A 23,580-nucleotide genomic window follows, 5' to 3' on the forward strand; every position below is an offset into this window, starting at 1 on the left:
CCTGGAACGGTCCTTTTTTTTTCTTTCTTTTGTAGTTTTTTTGTTTGTTTTTTAGTTGGGTAGTTCTTGCCATAAAATGCATTATAATATCATTCAAATCAGTTCACAGCACAACTGATGCTTTCAAACACATTAAGAGGACAGGAAATTCAAGTAATTTACTCTTGATGAGGTTAACTGTTAACTGAAAGCCATTCCAGATGACTGTATCTCAAAGATACAAAGGATAGTTAAAAAAAACAATTAATGATGAATAAACAAAGCATTTTTAATAAACTATATATACAAATATGACTCTAATGAATACAATATCTTTGATATAAAACACTGAAATATCACACTGAATGAGGGACATTTTTGTGAATCATAACCACTAGTGGCCAAATTGTTACAATGTAATTATTAAAAAGTCCATACCAAATGTCTGATGGTGTCCAGGATTTTAATTTACAAAGCTGTTTACAAACCTCACTTAAATCTTGTCCGATAGGTAATGCTTTTAAGATTTACAGCCCACCTCAGCATCATACAAGGATTCAACATTAGTATTCCATAGGCGTAACTGCTGAAGTAAATTTGGTTTCAATTCCGAAGGATTGATTTGCATATGGAAGCATTTTTGATAATTATTCATAGGAATGCTCAGTATTTTGATATGTTGCTAAGTTGTAGGTCCTATGGTTTTGAAGTTTTAATGATACATTAGTGTGATTTTTCACAATGCACTTAACCTTCCTGCCTACCAAGTTTCATATCTCTACAGCGTATGGTCTAGGCTACACAACTGCTTTTTTCCCAGAGGAAAAAGTAATAACAATAATAAGAAAAATTCTGGAACATTTTAGCATTTTAAGACAATAATAAAATAGGTAAAAATATAAACAGATCGATTACATTTTTGAAATGCTTTTAAAATTCACAGGCTGTGTGTTCTGCCTCTATGTGATGAGTCTTGTCTTCAGAGAATAGTCACTGAGCTCACTGTCTCTCTTGAGTCTCCCCTGCCCTGTAGACTGGGTAGAGGGTGTCCAGTCCTGCAGGGTGTTTCCATTGGGCTCATGCAGACTACTTGCTAGGTAGTCCTGCTGTTGGTGGGGCAGTGGGTCCCATAGCAGTGGCGTGAGCTCGTGAGACCTCATCTGATTGGTGCTGCTCTGCTGGCATATAATGAGAATCTGACGAGCAAATAATGGCTCCACCTGCATAAAAAGAGAGAAATCACTTGTACTGCTTTTAATAGCTGACAGTTTCTAACGTATGGCCTGTGTAATGCATGTGTGCCATCATGTTTAATTAATTTAAGGGGATTGCTGGGTGACTGTTAACAGTTGTTGGCAAACTTAGACTAGCAGGCTACTGGTGAGGTATGAAGATAAATAAGATAAATAGTACTCAGAAATGTGCATTCCTGAAGGAAACACAGTATGATTGTGCAGCAAACATGGTTTCCACTGTTGTTAAAATATTCCAAGTGGCTGTGAAGTTATTTCAATGCTGATGATGTATGGTTAATGGCAGGTTGTTTGGGTGTGGCTAAGTGGTTGCTAAACTGTTGCTGGGTAATTTCTGTGGTATTAAAGGTAGTTGTGCCACCCCTTCTAATAAGGAGAGAGAGATCCCGACATTATAAAGCAAAGTTGCCATACCTGCACAGTTAATGGCCTCCTCTGGGTGTTGTGACACTCCTCAAAATACAACAGCACCTGACTTCGGGGCAGCGGATGTGCCTGAACAAAAGAGGCTTGCAACTCTGAGAGAGAGAGAGAGAGAGAGAGAGAATAAACTCTTACTATTTTGCTTTCTTGTTCACTAGTCGAGGGGGTTGCAAGCTGAGTATCAGAAAAGTTGAACAATGGAAAGCCAAATCTATTTTTTATACCATGAATCCACAACACTTTTGTGACACAGAGGCATAGTAGTTGTATTAGTAGCACTTTTTCCACCAAACTACAGAAGAAGAACTGAAAAAGCATAGAAGTTAAAACGGTTGTGTCCAAACTGTGGTTATTCTAAGTTCATAGATTTCAAGCATTTCAGAAATTTTCTTTACACCTATGTTGTCTCTGTAGACCACTTGTGCTCCATTAACAACCTGGAGTATAAAACATCAAAACCTTATTTCATAAGGAAGATTCTGTTACTTAATGGAGATTTGGGATTGTTCTAACCTTCAATTAATAGCTGAGTGTCCAGAAGCTTGCTGGTCTGGTCTCGCTCCAGTTTGTTTGGCTTGTCAGTGTAAGGGGCGTGTGCTCCCTCCCAGTAGACCCTGGCGTTGCAGAGACGCCGAGCACACAGGCCTTCCGGGGACATCCAGATCTGAACACCACCATCCAGCTCACCACCCTCAGTCTGGGGGAGGAGCACCAGCTCTGGGCCTCCGTAATGCTGGTTCCCCTCATAGGGAGCCACTCTGCAGCCGTCCACACTGAAAACGGTTACTTCTCTGACCAGAGAATCTCCACTGAACACACTAACCTGCAGCCTGGCATCTATATGCAGGAGGAGGAGGTTACTTATATTTTAACAAATATTTTTAGGAATAAGAAATCAATTCAAACTAAAACAAGTCCAAAATTGTAACTTTCAAAGTGAAAAAGGGAAACATAATTTTAACTGTAATGCATGTTAAGGTATCATGTTGGGGATCCTTTCGTTGCATCCAGATTTTTTATGAATATAACTTTATTAACATTAACTTGAGTTGCGAACAGTTTCATCTTTACAGCTAAACTAAATTATTGCCTAGTAAAATGCGATGGTGCCACTAAAACACAGTGTGACTTTTATTTACTTTTAAACTGTAAACTGCAGATCCATATGTGTAATATATCTGTGTATGTGGGTGTGTACCTGAGAGTGCGAGAGCCTCCGCTGATCGTAAGCTCTGCTCTAAGTTAAGTGAGGATGGAGCAGGGTCAAAGGCACTGCAGCTATAGAAGGAGCCACTGATATGGTAACCTAATTCAAACACAAATACACATTCAGAATACACAGTATTTTCAGAATCATCTCAAAATAATCAGGAAATTACTAAAATTCAGACAGAATAGACAGACATTTTAATGAGATTTTAAACTGATGATTTATGAAAAAATGCATTTTTGTTATTTTATCAGCTCTAGAATTCTCTAAAATTAAATGCATGTAACATAAAAATGCATATTCATAAATATAGATTGACAGTTTTTTTCCAACAGCAAAGCTGTACAGGAAAATACAAAAAAAGGCAAAGCTTTCACATGTACATGGATATAGAATTTGATTTGATTTGATAGAATCAATACCGTTGTCCCAGTGTGGAGTGTACATGTTTTGGCTAAAGGCAGAGTGTATATCCGAAATATGAGTCTGCTCTGGCAGCAAGTCTCTCCAAGCTCTCTCAGCCAGAGATATGTAGTTAGACACCTGTGCAAAAACACATTCCGCATCAGACTGGTATCATCATTAGCGAACTGAAGTCATCACTTTAGATTAGGTCACAAACATGTCACTGACACACATGAGCCAACATTAATTTAAGGTGTGTCAATGTGTCTTTGCTATCATAACAATGGGATAAGTACGCCTTGCACATCTCAAAATGATCATGTACCAATTATATTAATTAATCTTGGGCATAGCGTGGAATAAACCATTTAGCATGTCAACTTGATATTTCCTGTTTCAGGGGCACAGCTACGCTTCTCAGCACAGGAGCCTGACTTGTCCATTTACTATGTGACATGCCTTGTGCAGAGTGTAAGATAGGACCCCTAGAGTTGCAGACATTTTGGGCAGTTTTCCAGGCAGAGATTAAGCCTAGTCGTATACTTATTTCAAATGAAAAAATCCTTTTAAAATACTGTGTAGTCTAAGGCTAGGCCTAATCTCTCTCTGCCATTTTTAATTGTTCATGGTGACTTATGGTGTTTCAAAAAAATATGTTTTAATTTTGTCAATTATCTTAATTACCTATATATTTTACCACAATAGGATTAATCTCAGCTAAATATGGAGAAAATATGAAGTGAAAGTAATGTTATTAATTGCTGAATATGCAGCATATGTCTTCAGTACCCTGAAAATAAAACAGTGGAAAGGTAATGTCACTGATGTCAAAGGTTACTTTCTTAAAGGGGCGGGTGGGCAGAGAATTCTCAGAAATGTTTAAATACCATGATATTTTTATCAATAACTAAATGAAACATTAAAATGCCTAAATCATTTTAAAAATCTTCTGGGCATACATATAACCCAATATTCAAGCACATAATTAAAATATGGTAAGAATCGACCTCATTGTCTCAATTTAGAATAATTTGGGGTAACTAGTCCTTCATGCCAGGAAGAGCAGATGCTACTTTTAAAGTGTGAGCATTTAAAGCATTGGGGGAAATCCGGGATTTGTAAATTCTAATAATATGAAACATATTTTTAATCTAGATGGACAACATTTCTGGTGTGTGTGTGTGTGTGTACCTGGCTCTGCAGCGGTGTGTATGGCGGGTGAGCTGGGTAGCTGTGAGGGCTGGTGGTGGAGGTGTCAGAGGGTTTGGATGCTGTAAGAAAAGGAGCATTACACAGAGAGATTTGGTGAATTAGAGGAGGAGATCAGCGCTGAAATAACTAGGTGTTAAAGGAGCGCTGCGTACTTCTCCTGTTTCCCTCTGGGATCACCCGATAAACTTTATAAGGGTCAGAGGTGTCCAGCTGGCTCCTCTCCACCAGCTCCTCGAAGTCGTTGCTCTTGTTGAGCGCGCAGCGCAGGCGCGTCTTCCAGGTGGGAGGATCCGGCTTGTCGATGCCCTCACGGTATTTCCCCTTAAACAGCGCCCAGGCCTGCAGATGAAAGAGGGGTGGGGGCTGTGGGTCAAGATAGAAGACCGCCTGGAGCCAGTGGTGGATTTAGTGCGGGAAGCGAGCACAGCCGCTTCAATAAACTAGTCTTTATCCTAAGTGATATTAAGAGCTTATTTTTATCTGCGGTGGGTTCTTTTGGTCATCGTAACTGCAGGAGAGTATGTGTACAGCATCGCCTGTAGCCCTTCTGACTAGAACTGACCATTTTCTGCCTCTCACAAATAGTTCAGCTCCTGGACCATGTAACTGATACATAATCCCCGGATTATCAGTAATAATAGCACCCTTTTTAACAAGAAGGGTAACTATAATGTCACTCATTAAAACGCATGATGGACTGTTTTTGTTTTAAAGGGAACTTAGTCTCGTTTCTGACCCTTTTTTTGGCGGAGCTCATGCGCTCATATTTCTCATGTATAAAGAACTTCATTCGCTCACTCACCTTAAATAGCGCGGCGTCTTCGTCCCGGTTGTAGTCCTGCTTGCCGGCGTGCTTCCACGGGATGCGGAACACCGTCCTGCCGCTGTCCTCCCACACCAGCCCCGCATACCGCCCCCCGTCCACCTGCTCGATCAGCCACTGCCGCAGCTTACCGTTCCCGCTCAGCCCAGACATACTGCCCCCCTCTTCAAAAACACAACCAAAACATAATCATGCATAATAATAATAATAATAATAATAATAATAATAATAATAATAATAATAATAATAATAATAGTGGTATTAGTAGTACACAGGAAATTTGGCAGTGTTAAATCAACACTATTAGTGTTAAATTAACACTGAGAGTGTAAAGTTTAACACTAATAAGTGTTGATTTAACACTAACAGTGTTGATTTAACACTGCCAAATTTCCTGTGTAGTAATTATAGTAATAATGGTAATAGTATTATCATTTTGAAAGACCAATGTTCTTACCTCGCCAAACAGATATTTTGACATTTGAAACTCATCTCGTTCCAATTTCACCCACAGCTTTCCTGATTATTTGCGTGCAAGAGGCGCAGCGTCATCGGCCCTCAAGCAGCGGCCAGATGTGCACCAGTGTGCGCACACGCGCACACACACACACACACCGGACTGTTAGTAAAATGATGGTATTGTCAGAGTAAGTTGAAAATAAGGACAGGTGAAGGTGCGAGAGTGCTGAGTGCTGCTCAGTGGTCTTTTACAGCCACATGACTGATGCTCTTCCAAAACGAAGTGCTGTCCACTCTCCTGTGAGGGAAATCATTAAATCAATTCAATTGCATATTGTCACAAAGCAGCTTTACAGAAATACAGACCATTTATGAGTAAACAACAGTGGCAAGAAAAAAGAAACTTTGGGAGAAACCAAGACTCAGCAAGAGAAACTTATTCCCCTCAGGTCAATCTGTACAGCACAAACAATTACCCGAACAAAAACACTTGTACAGAGAGATAGTGTGGAGCTATAGCTAATGTAATGGGCACATGCTCAGTGCTAATGAAAGTTTAAACATCTATATGTACAGCTATAATAACTCTTAGCAAATGACTCTTATTATTAGGAAGGGACTGAAGTGCCTGAGGGTAGATTTCCCCTGGCTGAATGAAAGCTGGTCTGACACTGCACATTATTTGTTCACATCTGCTCTTAGAGGCTGAACGTTTGTCTAGAGATGACTTGTCCTGAACCCAGACTCCTTAGAGATCTTTGTGTTACTCAGCACACACGCACACAAAACATTTATGAAGGTAAAACATAAAGAGAAAGTGCAATATCTGTTTTCAGTTTTCTTCCCCTTTTTTCTCCTCACAAACAAAACGAAAAAGTTTCACTTTTGAAACATGCAGAACCTGGACCCCTATACTGATTCTTCAAAGATTCTTTTGTGAAGGCAATTGGTCTAGATAGAAATGTATACATTAAAAGCAAGGATAATAAATAATACAATAAAATTGAAAACTACGGAACACTGCAAGATGTGCTTTAAACACCACAAAATCTACTGTAAACACCATCTGCTGTAAACACTAAGATCTGCTGTAAACACCACAAAAAATGATGTAAAACTGAGATTTGTGTCTTGTTTACAGCAGATTCAAGTGGAGTTTAAAGCAGTTTCTGCAGTCTCAAATTTCATTGTATATATTGCTTTAAATACATACATTTCTATCTAGACCCATTGCCTTCACAAAATAACCTAGGTCTGATTATTCCTGCACAGAGCTCCATGTGTGATCCTTCCACAGTGCTGATCACTTCATTCTGGAGGAGAAAAAAGGCATCAGGTTCCCCACTCAGTCACACATGATGGTATTCCAACACTTAACTTCTCAACAACACATGCTGCTTACAGTCCTTATTGATAATAATCTAAATAAAAGCTGATAAACGTAGCATCAGTAATACTGATGCTTCTTTTATCGTTTTTTTAATTTACATTTTAAAGTGACTTGCTAAGCAAACATGTGAAAGAAGTTTCTGGGGTCAGATGAGACAAAAGTGGAACATTTTGGCCTAAATACAAATACTGTGTTGCAAAACAGTAACATTGCTCATTAACCTGAACACACCACACTTTTCTTCAGCAGGAAAAGGGAAGTTGGTTGAGTTGATGTGAAGATGGACAGTGCTAAATACAAGGTAATCCTGGAAGAAAACCTGTTGGAGGCTGTAAAAACTGGGACTGGGAAGGTGATTCACCTTCCAGCAAGACAGTGATTCTAAACATACAGCCAGAGCTACAGTGGAAGAATATTTATGTGTTAGATCATCTGTGGCAAGACATTAAAATTGCTGTTCACAGACGCTCTCCATCCAACTTGGCTGAGCTTGAGCTCATTTGCAGAGAAAAAATCTCAGTCTCTAAATGTGCAATGCCGGGAGAGACACATCCCAAAAGACTTGCAGTGAAAGGTAAAAAGCTCTAGCAGCATTTGTCATTATGGCTGTAAATAAAAGCTGCTGTAGAACTTGCACATATTCTCCTGTGTTTCTGGTTGTGCACACAGTTATATTTTACTCACCACATTACACTCATGTGTGCACTCCATTTTGAGTAGAGGATGTAACACCCATATTTTATTCCCAATAAAACAAACAACACATCAAATGTTAAAAGTGAAACATTTTACCATTTACAATATATTTGCAATACATCTCCAAAACTGTCATGGGGCAAGTGGTATTAAGAAACAGCTGCAATAGGAGCAGTTTACAACTACTCACATGACTGGGTTTAAAAAGAGCATTAAAGTGAGGCATACTCTCTCAGAAGCAAAGATGGGCAGAGCTTCAACCAAAAAAAATGAGGATTGTGAAACACTTTCACCAAAGAAAAGTTTTGGATATTTCACCATATGCAATTTCATCATAATATTCAGATAACTGGCAATATTTTTTGTCTGTGTGCAAGAGACAAAGCTGAAGGGTCCTCTTTGGACCAAAAACTATTTTTAAATGTTGATTCCATCTGTCCACAGAAGATGTTTCCATTTATCTTCTTGAATGAATGCTGGCCCAGAGTGTCCTATGTTTCTCTGGGCTTAGGGCTGCATTGTCATTGCTTTTAATATTGCTCAATATTGTTACACGTAAAACAGGTTCTTTAAGGTTTTTTTTTTTGTAAATAAGATGGTTCTGTTAATAAACATTTATATGTCAGTATATAGCATTAAAAGTCTTACAGCCAAAGAATATTTTACAAACATTAGAATTGTAGAAATTGTTAAATATATTGTACGTAAAAAGAATTTCTTTAAACTCTTAAATGGAACAGAATCTAAATCAGACAGCACAGAAGTGACTTGTGTAAACTCTTCTCCCAGTATTGTTTCAAGCACAATTCCTCTGGGCACAGAACAATCAATTCAGTTAAATACAGATGATCTTCCATCAGATCGGTTCAACCAGAAGTTAAAGAGTTTTAAAATAAAATTGACTGAAAATTCAATCAACAAAACCAACCAAATTCCTTGCTAACAGCATACCAAGTCATACAGTCAGGAATGCTGCCATTCTGTTTTGTGTAAATGAGAGTAAGTGATTTAGAGGTACTAGACATTTCTCAAATGCATAAAAAGTGCATCATCTAGTCTCCATTTTACTTACTAATCTGGCCCACAACCTAACCACTGTCTCCTTGGTCCCCCTCCCTCTCTTTCACCCAGTCATTTTCCCAGAAATCTGTACATCTTGTGGTTGACAGTGAGGTATTCAAATGAGTCGTCCCCTCCCCCAGGCCACCTGTTCATATCTATATGCTTTAAAACTATGACACCCACAAAAACTGAGTCAATACATGACCAAAGACTAACGTACATTTACTCATATAACTCTGTTGCCCACCCACCTCCACCCAATAAATCGGAGAGACGCGTGCTAACATGGCAATGGAAATCTTGAGCCATACTAACTATATAACAAATTGGGTTGAAATATTTATATGTATTAAACACATTCGGCTTACCTTAAGGTTAGAGGTTCAACATTCATCTGTTGTGCATCTGCCATTGTTACTAGTACCTCAAAACTTCATGATGAATGACAAAATTAAAACGTTCTAAAATATTTTTGAAAAAAAATTCTACACTGATGCCCACTGACAGTTCAAAAGATTTTTCCACCTATCTCACATTGTTTTCCACAAGAGACACATTATGTTTTAAAATGTTTTTAAAAATATAATATAATAATATATGAAAGTGATTACAATATTAGATTGAAACTGAAAAAATATCTTTGAGCGTGACAGTTACATATATAGCAATCAACATTCTCTCAGCATTTCAGGAACAATTAATTTATCATATAAACTGAAAAATGGCAAGTTTAGGACACCGATAATAATTCATTTTAATGATACTTTGCAGTATAAATCCCAATAAATTCCAAGCTGAAGGACTCTTTCACATCCACATCACGTTCAACATCAGGAGGACACTAAACAAAAATGGTGCACACGGCAGGGTTGCAAGGAAAAAACAAAAAGCCAGAAGGCTATATTGAAAGAATGTTTGAGGACGGATGAGACAAAACTAAAACGTTTTGGTTTAAATGAAAAACATTTTATATATATATATATATATATATATATATATATATATATATATATATATATATATATATATATATATATATATATATATATATATATATAACATATAATTGTTGGAACAATGTATTCTGAATTATATCAGAAAATACTAAATGAAAATGTCAGGACACCTGTCCATGTACTAAATCTAAAGAGAGGGTGGGTCATGCAGCTAGACAACAGGGGGTTTACACTAGATACTGAAATCAAAGGTTTACATTGGCCTTTGACAAATATTTAATATTGGACCATTTTCCTCAATAAATAAATGAGCAAGCATAATATTTTCTTATCTCATTTGTATAACTTTATCTACTTTTAGGACTTGTAATCTCTCAAACAAAATATTTTGATGTTATAATTCATATTTAGGCAGAAATATAGAAAATTCTAAAGGGTTAACAACCTTTCAAGCACCACTGTAGGCTAGTATTCCTCTACATTGAATTCAATTTAAATATCTTTGTAACTCAAAAGTGGTTACAGGAGAACTATCTTTGATGTTTCTTTTTTTTTTATCTTTTACTGCTCAATATAAATAAAATCTCTATATCACTGTAAAATATTTCATTCCAGGTCATTTTGGATTTGCATTTCTTTGTGGGACAATGATAAAATATTATTGCAGTATTTCTAAATACATTAACTGAAAAATAAAACATGACCAAATGTCCCATATCTTTTTTACATGTAAAAATGATTCATACTGAATACTTTATTAGATCTTTGATGCTTCCCTAAAACTAGAAGTAGAGTTCTGTCTTGAAAAGCTCTATTTGGAAAATCTATTCAAACAGATTCATGTGGAAGCAAAAGTATTTTAATTTGAGTGTAATTTTCTATTCTCTTTCTATTACTTTTCTTCTGACTACTGAAGTTTGCTTTTCACACAGAAACTGAAACATGCACACTAATACAGAGTCGGTGTCCACACTGCTTTTAAAGTGTTTGTTTTACACCCTTTCCTTTGGTTTCCCTCTTTTTTAAAGGGATTTTTATTTTGAAATAAAATATATATATATATAAAAAAAAAAGATTAGAAAGCCATTGTTCAATTGTATACTGTACAGCTCACTCCCTCTCTCTCACACAGGCACTTATGCACTGCTGGTACATAATTTAAAGTGAAAAAATATTGTGCATTGATATTTGTTGCACTTTCTATTCATCCCTGAAAACAGGGATAAGAAAGTTTGCCGTTCAGGTTTAGATTTCAGTTTTTTTCCTAGAAACAGACAAGGTTTCAAAACCACACTGCACTTATGATATCAGCAAATTGCAATGAGAACAAATAAAAAAAATCAGGGACCACGTCAGGTATAGTGAACACTCAAACAGTGGCCCAAGAAAGAGATAAAGAATGGCTTTAGAAACATGTGATAATACAGTACACTTTGACTGGTGCATTCCGACCTGCAGAGCCAAAATTTGTTTTCTAATGTTTATTGGTGTCACTGGCTCTAATAATACAAATAATTTGGATTGAAGTGGAACTAATAGTGGAACTAATAGTGCTGCACATAACCAGAGGAATCAAAATATATAATGAGCATTGCAACCCTTTAACAACTCACCAGAATTGTACATTTACAGGCCCACCGACCCCCAAAGGTCATTTTAAAAGCAGTGTCTGCATTATTTGTAGGTAGCTTTGTTAAATACACACATTCTTGTAAAGCAACATCACCCTTCACCCCCCTGTCCTAAAATCCTGCAACAGCTGCTGCCATGTTTTTGCTCTCACACACCAAAAAACACACACAGCCTTTTCTCATTTCAACTGAAAGAAAAACCGGAAAACCAGTGTTACTAAAAGAGTCCAACACCTTGTTCCAAAAGCAAGAAACAGTAAATGTCCTAATCAAATGTGGTGTGTGAGAGGAAGCCAGAGGCCATGTACCTTGGGCAGATGTTTGCAAGATGGCTGAACATCTTACAAGTATTTGAGCCTAATTTAAAAAGAATGTCTAAGTAATAAACTATAGTGGGATTTGCTAATATGAACCAAATCCCACCCCCTATAGTGACTTAGAACAACATTTGTGGAATTACTTTTAATCACAAATAATCCCTTTTTCTGCCTTCTGTTTATTATTAGTTACATTTAAGTAAAGGTGACTTTACAACCTAAACATGTTACTCCACATTACAGTTACTGTTGTTAGAAAAAAGTCTGCATGCAATTATTCAAAGTATTCAAATCAATAAAATGATAAGGGTGCCCATACTTTTGCAACGGTCAAATTTTGGTTTAATGCATATTGCACATTTTCTGTTAGTACAATAAACCTCATGTCAATCCTGAAATATTACTGTGTCCATCAGTTATTAGCTATATCAAACTGAAATGGCTGTTGCAAACACCCAAATATTTAGAACTAAAAATGATTAAGATTAATAGGGGTGCCCAAACTTTTTCATATGACTGTAAGTGGTGGTATTATGTGTCTAATACATGCTGGATATACATAATGATTGAGTTATGATACACAGTGGGCTAAATGATTTTAACAGGTAAACTCAGTAAAGGATTGTTACTTAGCTGATCAGTTGGATCAGGTGGAAAATACACAATTTTAGGGCAGAGACCAGGGTTAAGAAACTGCCTTAAACTACCAACATTACCCAATGTTGTACTAAATAATGGCTATTCTCTACATCCGGCTTCTAGATCACTACTTAACTAAATTAATTGTTGTTCATACTGGCTTACAGTAAGTCCTGCAATCCTAAATTAATAAACAGTTTGAAGTTGAACAAGTTGAATATTACATACAGTGACGTGCAGACGCTATGGCCCAATGTGCTTGGGCAACTGCCCTTTTGCCGTCCTTGGCTGATATTGCCCTTCCGAGGGAGGGGAAAAAATAATATAGGCAAATATGATTTCATATTTCAACAAGATTTTCTTTATAATTCGTCATTTTGATTGAAGTTTCGTAAAACAAAGTTTTCAGAGTCAATCATTCAGATTACATATATAGTTTTTTTTTTTTCTTAAACCTGGTCTCCCTGTCTAGCTAATTCCAAAGTTAAGCTAACTCACTAACACAGCTGCATTTTATTAATCACACAGTGGGTTTGATCTGATAGCCGATAGCTGGTTAAAAATACAGATATGTATTTTTAACCAGCTATCGGAAACAATCTCACCACATTTTACATGATTAGCCTACCGTTACCTTATATCCATGTATCCATATATCCAGATCTGTTTTAACATCCCAATCCCGCTTCTTAATCTCACAGCGAGGGTGAAATTGGCTTCCCCCACCAGCATACTGACTTTCTTCCGCGCGCCGCAAAACCAGCAAACTGATTTGTTGTTTTTACTGAGAGGCGCAACTTAATTCCTGAACCGGCTCCGTGATTGGCGCTGACAGGTTTCCCATTCACACAGTCTCCTCATTAATAGTACAGCTGAGCTGAGCGAAACTATAGCATTTTTAGGGGGGACAAATCCACCTGTTTCTAATATCCCCCCTGGTACCTATGCCAATGACAACAGCATCATTTAATAGAAACACTGCCAGAACCGTATGGGCAAGACACTCTGGCAAACATATGACAAACACAGTCAGAATTTAGCCTAATATACACCACTTTTCTGTGAAAAACTCGCCTTATAATTACCATTTCCATTTTACTGTGGTATTGGTATTGTAATTAAAACAATATTGTGGTCAGACGACTTTTTTTCCTCCAGACCGAAGATGGAATAGAGCATCCAGACTGTTAATGTAGTCGTAATTTTAACAATTAACAAAAATCTCATAAACCTGTCTAGGGCAAAACACTTTGAGCCCACTGCCCAATCTTCAGAGGTTACATTACATTACATTACATTTGGCAGCCACTTTTGCGACTACAATAGTCAAGTACAAGTAATAGAAGTTACAGGTAAAACATCTTTAAATAGGGCTTAAAGGAGGTCGAAGGGAAATAATGGGATAGAGGAGTGAAGGAGGGGAAGAAGGAAATGAGGTTAGAAGTAGTTAGTGTGTTAGAGGTGTTAAGAGAGTAAGTGCTCTTTGAAGAGCTCTGTCTTCAGGAGTTTCTTAAAGATAGCGAGAGATTCTCCTGATCTGGTAGTGGAATGTCTGGATTGCTTTGTGTTTGGTAAAGCGAGGCGACGTTCCGGGAGTGTAAGCCTTCAGGAGTGAGTGCAGGTAGGAAGGAGCTGTTCTGTCATCACCTTGTAGGTGATTGTAAGAGTTTTGAATTTGATGCAAGCATCAACTGGTAGCCAATGGAGCTCAATGAGCAGCGGGGTGACATGTGGCCATTTTGGCTGGTTGAAGATCGAGTGCTGCTGCATTTTGAATCATTTGGAGTGGTTTTACTACGCAGGCCGGGAGGCCAGTTAGCAGGGCATTGCAGTAGTCGAGGCGTGAGATGATGACTGCTTGTACCAGGAGTTGGGTGGCCTGTTGCATCAGAAACGATCTGATTTTTCTGATGTTATAAAGCGCGAAGCGGCAGAATCGAACAACTGAGGCCACATGGTGCGTGAAGGAGAGCTGGTCGTCAACCAGAACATCGAGGTTCCTAGCAAACTTTGTCGGTGAGAGAGAGAGAGAGTCGATGCTTATAGAGAAGTTGTGTTGAAAAGATGGTTTTGCTGGTATGACCAGAAGTTCAGTCTTTGAGAGATTTATTTGAAGGTGATGCTCCATCACCTTCAAATAACTCCATCCATGAGGATATAGAGACTCTGCGATATCCGTGCAGAGATTGAGTGATCTTCAGGTGAGAATGACAGGTATAGCTGGGTGTCATCAGCAAAGCAATAGTTTGCTTTGCCTCTTCTAGAATGACCTCCTGGACCAGAACCAATCTGGATTCAAAAAAGGACACTCTACCGAGACGGCTCTGTTGTCTGCGTCTGAAGCGTTGAAAACTGCCAGAGCTGCAGGCCAGTCCTCAGTGCTCATTCTGCTGGACCCCTCGGCCGCCTTCGACACAGTCAACCATGACTTCCTCCTAACTATACTTTCAAACATGGGGATCTCAGACAATGTGCTGTCATGTTCTAATGTTTTAGAGAGAAAAGGTAGTAGTAGAGAAAAGGTAGTAGTTATCAACCTGGGCGGGGTTGAGAGAAGGCTTTTTAAGCAGTGGTGTCACATGTGCTTGTTTGAAAGCAGTTGGGAATACACCAGAAGAGGCATTGATCGTGTGAGTGACAGCCGGAATGATTGCAGGTGCAATGGTTTGAAGTTTCCACAAAGCATAGGATCCTAAAATTACTAAGTTCAAAATGTTTGGCGGTTATGTGATCTATGGGGGTCATCTTTAGTTTCAATAGTTGCAGCCTGTTTTATTCTATAAACTACAGACAACATTTCTCCCAAATTCTAAATAACAATATAGTCATTTAGAGCATTTATTTGCAGAAAAAGGGACATTGCTGAAATAACAAAAAGATACAGAGATTTCCGATCCCAAAGAATGCAAGAAAAAAAAAAAAGTTAATATTCATAAAGTTTTAAGAGCTCAGAAATCAATATGTGGTGGAATAACCCTGGTTTTTAATCACAGTTTTTATGCATCTTGGAATGTTCTCCTCCACCAGTCTTACACACTGCTTTTGGATAACTTTATGTCACTCCTGGTGCAAAAATTCAAGCATTACAGCTTGGTTTGGTGGCTTGTGATCATCCATCTTTGTCTTGATTATATTCCAGAGGTTTCCAATTGGTGGAATTAAAGAAAGTGGTCTCTTATTTTTTTTCCTGAGCTGTACAGTACATAAAAATAGAATTGTATGGTACAAATAAGCCATTGTTCAATAAATTACAGCAGGTCTATAGCAATGCACATAAACTGAGCTTTGGAAATGAATGCAAAACAATTACAATTTATAAAGACTCCTTCTGTAGTAAGGCAGGATTGGAACAAATAGTGTTACTGCTCTCTCTACTGCAGCATTTACACACTTACACACAGCACATTCACACTTTCAACACAATAACTAGAAAAACACAGAAACACGGATAACTTTGTAAAAAGTTTATGCCTTACTGTATACAACAATTAATTAAATAAATCTGCAATAAACATAAACATTATGTCCAGCAGTTTGTCTGTGCTCTTTCCAAGCGGAAAAGAGCACAGACAAACTGAGTATGGTGGGTACGGTGAGTATATGTAGAAGATATGCTGGGATAGGTAAGCACCTATCCCAGCATATCTTCTACATATACTCACCGGCCACTTTATTAGGTATACCTTGCTAGTACTGGGTTGAACCCTCTTTTGCCTTTAGAACTGCCTTAATCCTTCGTGGCATAGATTCAACAAGGAACTGGAAACATTCCTCAGAGTGTCTGGTCTATTGACATGATAGCATCACGCAGTTGCTGCTGATTTATCTGCTCCACATCCATGATTCTAAAGGCAGTACTGCTAACTTCCAGGAACTATTAAGGGGCCCCATGAGTCACTATCACTGTAAAAGAGAAAATGGTCCATTGGAGTAAAGTGTACTGACACGACTCTCTCTCTACAAGGATCTGAGTTTCAGGTAGTAACCGCATTTCTTTGATATGAAGGAAAAATCAATTAAAGAAAAAAAGAGAAAGATTTAGCAGTAGGTAAGTGATGGAGAATGCCATTCAGCAGCTGTGTTAGGACAAAAGGAGCGATAAACCATTTTCTCACTTCCACTGCTTTATACCACAGATATTTACCCCTCTACTGCTGAAGAAAAGCTTTACAGCGTGACGCTGCCACCACCATGTTTCACTTTGGGGATGGCTTGTTCAGGGTGATAAGCAGTGATACTTTTTTGTAATACATAGCGTTTACCATTTATGCCAAAAAGTTCACTTTTGGTTTAATCTAACCACAGCACCTTCTTTCACATGTTTGCCATGTTCCTACATGGCTTTTGACAAACTGCAATTGACACTTCTTATGTCTTTGTTTCAACAGATTTGTGTAGTGCATGACTAATAATTGTACTGTGGACAGAGTCTCCCACCTGAGCTGTGGATTTCTGCAGCTCCTCCAGAGTGACCATGGGCCTCTTGGCTGCTTCTCTGACCCTTCTTGTTTGATCTGTCAGTTTGGGTGGACGGGCATGTCTTTGTTAGTTTACAGTTGTAGAATTATTATTATTTTATTTTTTTTTTATTTTTAAATGAACTAGTGTTCTCTAACAAACCACTGAAGCCTTCACAGGACAGATGTATTCATGCTGAGACTAAATTACACACAGCTGGACTCTATTAACTAATGAAGTGACTTCTAAAGGCAGTTGACTGCACTGGATTTTATTGAGGGTTTTCAGAGTAAAGATGGCAAAATACTTTTGTACGACACATGTATATATACACTTTTATTTCATTAAAATGTAAATCATTTATAATTATCATTCCACTTCACAATTATGTGATAATTGTTAGTCTAAGTGGTATGAATACTTCTGAGAGCCACTGTCTCTGTTTTTGAACTCTTTATTTACAATGCACATGAGGAACCCATATTGCACATGTAGATATTGCCCAATGATACTGATATGTTATGTTAAAATATAAAATATTTAATTCTGCATTATATAAGGGGTGATGCTGGGCTGGGTTAAGTCAAATAGCCTTGTTTATGTAGTTTCTTACACTGTATGACACAGTCTAGATAAAAAAAATATTAAAAATCCAATAAACAATATCATAATGTGCCAGATGCAATTCTATGTACAGTGATCACTTGAGAGCTATAAGTGTAAGCTATAAGACTTACACTGAAAATGACAGATATAACCAAAAAATCCCCTAAATCCCCAGTTCTGTTCTCATATACATTACACACACAAAAACGTTTCACTGATTTACACATTCCACCCTGAGAATGATAAATCTCCAGGGAGATAGAGCAAGGCACAGAGTTAATCAGGGACGCCCCCACACATCACCCCACTAGCCAAATGCACAGCATGCACACACACACCATACATACACACAGCATAATTCACAAAAATTTCAATTCCAAAACATTCGTGATCTGTTAACAGTTAATGCAATTTATTTGTAATTGCTAAAGTAATTTAAATTTACATTGTGACATCTCTGTAGTAGTACCACAGTCCTTCACATTTAAAGACATCTGAACAGATCATATCCAGGGCCAAGTTGCCCATTTAGATGTGAGAGAGCCGCATGACTGAGAGGTCCAGGTGACACACTTATTGAAACTAGGTGCAGTCCAGTGTGTCACCACATCAGGGTCTCAGGCAGGCAATAGGAAGTGAAAGCCTTCTATCAGCTCACCCACTGTCCCATGCAAACTGTCTTAAACAGTGAGCAAGCTCACATTAATCCATTAACCATATGTGGCCAACTTGACTCAGTTAAGGTTAGTGTTAATGAACAAAAATAACACAGAGGCCCGTCTCACATTTACCATCAAACATCCTAATGATCCTCAGGGCCGTGAAAAAATATTCTTTGGACTGACGTGATAAAAGTAAAACATGGAATTTTAGAAAAAGAACATCATACTGAATGTAAAACATGGTGGCAATAGTGTGATGGTCCTGGGCTGCTTTGCTGCATCAGGACCTGGAGAACTTGCTGTAAATATGGAACCAGGAATTCTGCTGTTTACCAGAAAATCCAGAAGGAGAACATCCGGCCATCTGTTCATGTCCTCAAGCTCAAGCATTATAAAAAAGTGCTTTTTATATTTGCTCAGGTTTTCTTTGTACGATATTAAAGTTTGTTTGATAATCAGACAAATATCAGCATGACAAAAGAGATATCCTCAAATTGACAAAATAACAGGTTTTTGTTTGGGAGGAAAGGCTTACTCATGCTGCCAAAAATATTTTGTTTGTGACAGAAATGTAAGTAAATCTGTCTAATGTGTAAATCTGAAATCTGTATAATATTTTACCAGGGGTATAAACTGGCACCTGTATTTGTTAAATAAACCAAATGTGGCACTGTCAATTATTATGTAACAAGCAAATAATCCGATTTGAATGGTAACAATCTTACAGTAACGTTTCCTCCATTAAAAACGTTGACGAAATAAGTTCAAATAACATTTAACAATTAATCTGGTAAAACTAAACTGGAGGGAATGTACTCATTACAAACAAGTAACAAAACTACTCATTTTCAGGATAACAGGTATTTGTAACGTATTTGTTATTTAGATGATTGATGTGCAGTTAGACACAGATTGTCTTTAGGTTTTTCACACAGGTGAGCTGAGTTAAGGTGAGTTTTGTTGTGTAGAAAGTGCTGAAATGAAACTCCGAATGTCTCTCAGGAGCTGCGAGAGCTTAGGCAGCAGCAGTTTCGCAGTGTAGTAAAGAAGAAGATAAGCTACTCCTTCCTCTCTCTCTCTGGGCCGACTTTAACAGCAGGGTTTATAAGTGATCTGTGTTTTCAGAGCAGCGGTCATGGTCACTGTCACTACCCGATCTGTGCCCCCTGCCCGATCTGTTCCGTGCAGGAACACTGCAAAATGAGCAGGGGCACAGATCGGGTAGGCAATGCCAAGTTATACTTCCGCCCAACCTGTTGCAAACAGCTTGTACACCGTGGTGTCAAAATGAAGGATTTTAAGTTTTACAGAGCTGTGAGGAGTACACTTTAAATTGAGCATTCATGCCATCCTGCAACATAGGAATGGGCAAGGAAATGTGGCGTGTGTATGTGTGCGTTCGCTCTCAAGCTTTCACTGAGAGTAAACTAAACTGATATTTGAATGTGGTGTATCTCATTTTATTGGTTAGTAGCATATTGATACAGGACCACATTTAGAGATATGGTATTTGGTTCCAATTTCTAAATATGAATCATGAGTTTTGGCAAATTCATAAGCTTGCTGATAAAATGTACACTGCAGAATTTCAGCGAGGGATTAACTGGTGTTAGTTGTTTGACGCATGCAGAACCAGGTCCAGGCAGCTGTTATTTATAATAATTTCCTGTGTACACGTCTGTAGCAGTTTGTGCAAGGACTCTTTGACTCTTTGATCAGCAAATTTTAGTCTTTCAAATTTAAATCAAACAGTAAAACTTAAGATTTGACAATGTGCTTCCAAATTCCTACTCTCATCTCCTGCAACACCCGTAGACACTGGCATCAGGGCAGAAACCGCAATCCTAGCAACCTGTTGTACCCACCTAGTTCACTAAGTATTCAGGTGTTGGTGCATGGGGGACTCTGGAATTGCCATTCTGCAGTTCTGAAGGCTGACTTCATCACAGCTCTTGCCTCTGCTCAATCTCTGGACTTCCTGGCTCTGACTGAGACTTGGATCACTCCAGAGAACTCTGCAACTCCAGCTGCCCTGTCATCTGCTTTTGCCTTCTCCCACTCTCCACGGCCAACCGGCAGGGGTGGTGGAACTGGCCTGCTTCTGTCGCGTAAGTGGTCCTTCACTGTACTCTCTTTTCTGCATCTTGACATCTCTTCTTTTGAATTTCATGCTGTCACTATCTCTTTTCCTGTCAAACTCCATATCATTGTTCTCTATCGTCCTCCTGGCCCACTGGGCAACTTCATTGATGAACTGGACACTCTCCTGAGTGGGTTACCGGTTGAATCCTCACTTATCCTCCTTGGTGACTTCAACCTCCCCTCAGAGAAACTACAGTCATCCTGTCTTCTTCCACTTCTGTCTTCTTTTTCTCTCTCCCTCAATCTGTCTGCTCCAACTCACAGAGCAGGAAACACTCTAGACCTTGTCTTTAGCAGACCTGCTCCAGCTCTGGATCTAACTGTGACTCCTCTAGATTTCTCTGACCATCACTTCCTATCCTTCACGCTCTCTCTTCCTGCTCTTCCTACAAACACAACCTCTTTAACTTCCACTACTCATCGCAATCTTCGTGCTATATCTCCCTCCTCTCTTGCCTCAACTATCTTGACCACTCTTCCGAATCCTGACTCCTTCTCTTCCCTCCCTCTGGAAACAGCTACCAACACCTTCCTCTCATCCATCACCTCTTCCATCAACACTCTCTCTCCTCTTACTTCAAGGCCAGCAAAATCCTCTCCAGCCACCCCATGGCTGTCGGATGTTCTACGCAACAACCGTAGAGAGCTAAGGCTAGCCGAGAGAAAGTGGAAAAAATCTCAACAATACTCAGACCTTTGCTCTTACCAATCTCTCCTATCCCAATTTTCAACAGAGGTAACTGCTGCAAAATCCTCTTTCTACAAAAGGAAACAGGAAGAATCAGCATCTGACCCTCGCAAACTCTTCACCATCTTCTCATCTCTGCTAAACCCTCCCACTCCTCAACTTCCCACAACCCTCTCCCCGGATGATTTTGTCAACTTCTTTGAGGAGAAAGTAGCAAATATCCGCCAATCCTTTCCCCCTGCCTCTACCCTTCCCACCAAGCTCTATCTTCCACATTCTACTTCTCTGTCTCACTTCTCTCTGCTTTCCACAGATGAAATCCTTCATCTTCTACATTCTAACAATCCAACCACTTGCCCACTTGACCCTTTACCATCTTCCCTCTTTCAGACAATTGCTCCTGACCTCCTTCCGTTCATCACTCACATCATTAACACCTCTCTATCATCTGGTCATGTTCCATCAACTTTTAAGACTGCCAGAGTGGTTCCTATCTTGAAGAAACCAACTCTAGACAGCTTGGATGTTGGCAACTACAGGCCAGTTTCTCTCCTCTCTTTCCTTTCTAAAGTCCTTGAGCGTGCTGTCTACAACCAACTTTCTCTCTTTCTCACTCAGAACAATCTTCAGGATCCAAACCAGTCTGGCTTCAAACCTGCACACTCTACTGAAACTTCATGCAGCAAAAGCTACCAACCTGTCATCTGTTCTGATTCTCCTTGATCTCTCTGCTGCTTTCGACACAGTCAACCACAGCATTCTCCTTTCCATCCTCACCAGCCTTGGAATCACTGGCTCTGCATGGCAGTGGTTTGCATCGTACCTGGAGGACCGTTCCTACCAGGTAACTTGGCAAGGGGCACGGTGCTTGGTCCTCTTCTTTTCTCACTCTATACTCGCTCTCTGGGTGAAATAATATCTTCTCATGGATTCTCATACCACTGCTATGCGGATGACACTCAACTAATCCTTTCTTTTCCTCCTTCCGACACTCAGGTTTCATCCCGCATCTCAGCATGTCTCAGTGATGTCTCGATGTGGATGAGTTCTCATCACCTAAAACTCAACCCCAGCAAGACTGACCTTCTGTTCATCCCAGGAACTACGAGCCTTCACAACAATATCTCCATCTCTTTCGACAACTCACTGGTCACTCCATCGGCAGAAGCACGAAGCCTTGGTGTAGTAATGGATGACCAGTTATCATTCTCGAGCCATATTGCAAATCTGACTCGGTCATGCAGATTTCTCCTGTACAACATTCGAAGAATTTCTGTCTCAGGAAGCCACTCAGGTGCTTGTGCATCTCTTGTCATCTCAAGACTTGACTACTGCAACTCTCTACTGGCTGGTCTTCCACTGAGAGCCACCAAACCACTACAATTAATTCAGAATGCTGCAGAATGCTGCAGCTGCAGACAGAAGTCTTCAATCTTCCGAAGTTCAGTCATGTGACTCCTTTGCTGCGTTCCCTCCACTGGCTTCCTGTTGCCGCCCGCATCCGATTCAAAACCCTGACGCTGGCCTACAAGGCAAGAAACGGACCAGCTCCTTCATACTTGATGGCGATGGTCAAAGCCAGATCTGCACCAAGAGCTCTTAGAGCTTCCAGTACGGCTCGGCTTGAACCTCCATCACTCAAAACACACAGAAAACAGACATCCAGACTCTTCTCTGTGCTGGCACCAAGGTGGTGGAATGAACTTCCACTGGATGTCAGAACAGCAGAGTCACTCGCCGTCTTCAAACGTCGACTGAAGACACATCTTTTTAAAGAGTTCCTAAACTAAAAAAAAAAAAGGTTCCTAGGGTTCTAAACATGATTAAGTTCTATGTATCTCTTGATCCTAGTCTACAAACTAGCTTTGGATATCTTAAGTAACTTTGAAGCACTGTTGTAAGTCGCTCTGGATAAGGGCGTCTGCTAAATACCGAAAATGTAAGTGTAAATGTAAATAGTTTACAGACTTGGTATATGTAAAAAATGAATAAAGAAATAATTAAAAACACCACAGGCTTATACATTTTACCATATTATTTTCGAATTATAATTAGTTTAAACAACTATCAGTCTATCTAGCATTCAGAAAACGGAAGTTAAGCTTGATCAGCGATCTCACAGCGGCGAAAACAGCCATAGCTACCCAATCTGTGCACCCTGCTCAGTTTGCAGTGCACATGCATGGCACAAATCGGGCACGAGTACAGATCGGGTAGTGACAGTCACACTGTTCCTGAACAGAGGACCTTGCATATTCAGCCTGTTCAGAAGAGCCTCAACAGACAACCACCTATTTTTTAGGTAATGCTAGAAAGATTATTACATAAGCTAGATGGATAGATAAACACACACCCATATACATACTTATATACTCTGTGGAGGAATTTTGTTCCACTCTTCTTTACAGAATTGTAAAGAATTGTAAAGAAGACACATTAGAGGATTTTTGAACATAAATGTCCTGTTTAAGATCACGCCACAGATTATTTAGTTTTTCTTAAGCCATTCAGATGTGGACTTGTTTGTGTGCTTTGGATCATTGTCTTGCTGCAGAATCCAAGTACACCT

At 39.0% G+C, this 23,580-nt stretch overlaps 2 protein-coding genes across 3 annotated transcripts; one reads left to right on the forward strand and one right to left on the reverse strand.

Annotated features, from left to right (window-relative positions):
• Positions 1–425: 425 nt before the first annotated feature.
• On the reverse strand, positions 426–5,473 carry irf4l (interferon regulatory factor 4 like). Its single transcript, XM_022667934.2, has 8 exons — positions 5,285–5,473; positions 4,635–4,821; positions 4,462–4,541; positions 3,288–3,408; positions 2,854–2,961; positions 2,169–2,492; positions 1,647–1,750; positions 426–1,199 (listed from the first exon to the last, which is right to left on the reverse strand). The coding sequence occupies exons 1-8, from the start codon at positions 5,456–5,458 to the stop codon at positions 939–941; spliced, it is 1,359 nt and encodes a 452-aa protein (XP_022523655.1). The 5' UTR covers positions 5,459–5,473; the 3' UTR covers positions 426–938.
• A 14,400-nt stretch (positions 5,474–19,873) lies between these two features.
• LOC125802391 (uncharacterized) lies at positions 19,874–23,268 on the forward strand. Of its 2 annotated transcripts, none has more exons than XM_049480294.1 (2): positions 19,874–20,289; positions 22,008–23,268. In XM_049480294.1, exons 1-2 carry the CDS (start codon positions 19,953–19,955, stop codon positions 22,037–22,039), a joined length of 369 nt encoding a protein of 122 aa, XP_049336251.1. In that variant the 5' UTR covers positions 19,874–19,952; the 3' UTR covers positions 22,040–23,268. The 2 variants fall into 2 exon arrangements, with proteins under 2 accessions (XP_049336251.1, XP_049336250.1); XM_049480293.1 differs by lacking the exon at positions 19,874–20,289 and adding an exon at positions 21,535–21,855.
• The last annotated feature ends 312 nt before the right edge of the window (positions 23,269–23,580 follow it).

The sequence above is a fragment of the Astyanax mexicanus genome, chromosome 1 (assembly GCF_023375975.1).
Source record: "Astyanax mexicanus isolate ESR-SI-001 chromosome 1, AstMex3_surface, whole genome shotgun sequence".
NCBI classification, from domain to species: domain Eukaryota; kingdom Metazoa; phylum Chordata; class Actinopteri; order Characiformes; family Acestrorhamphidae; genus Astyanax; species Astyanax mexicanus.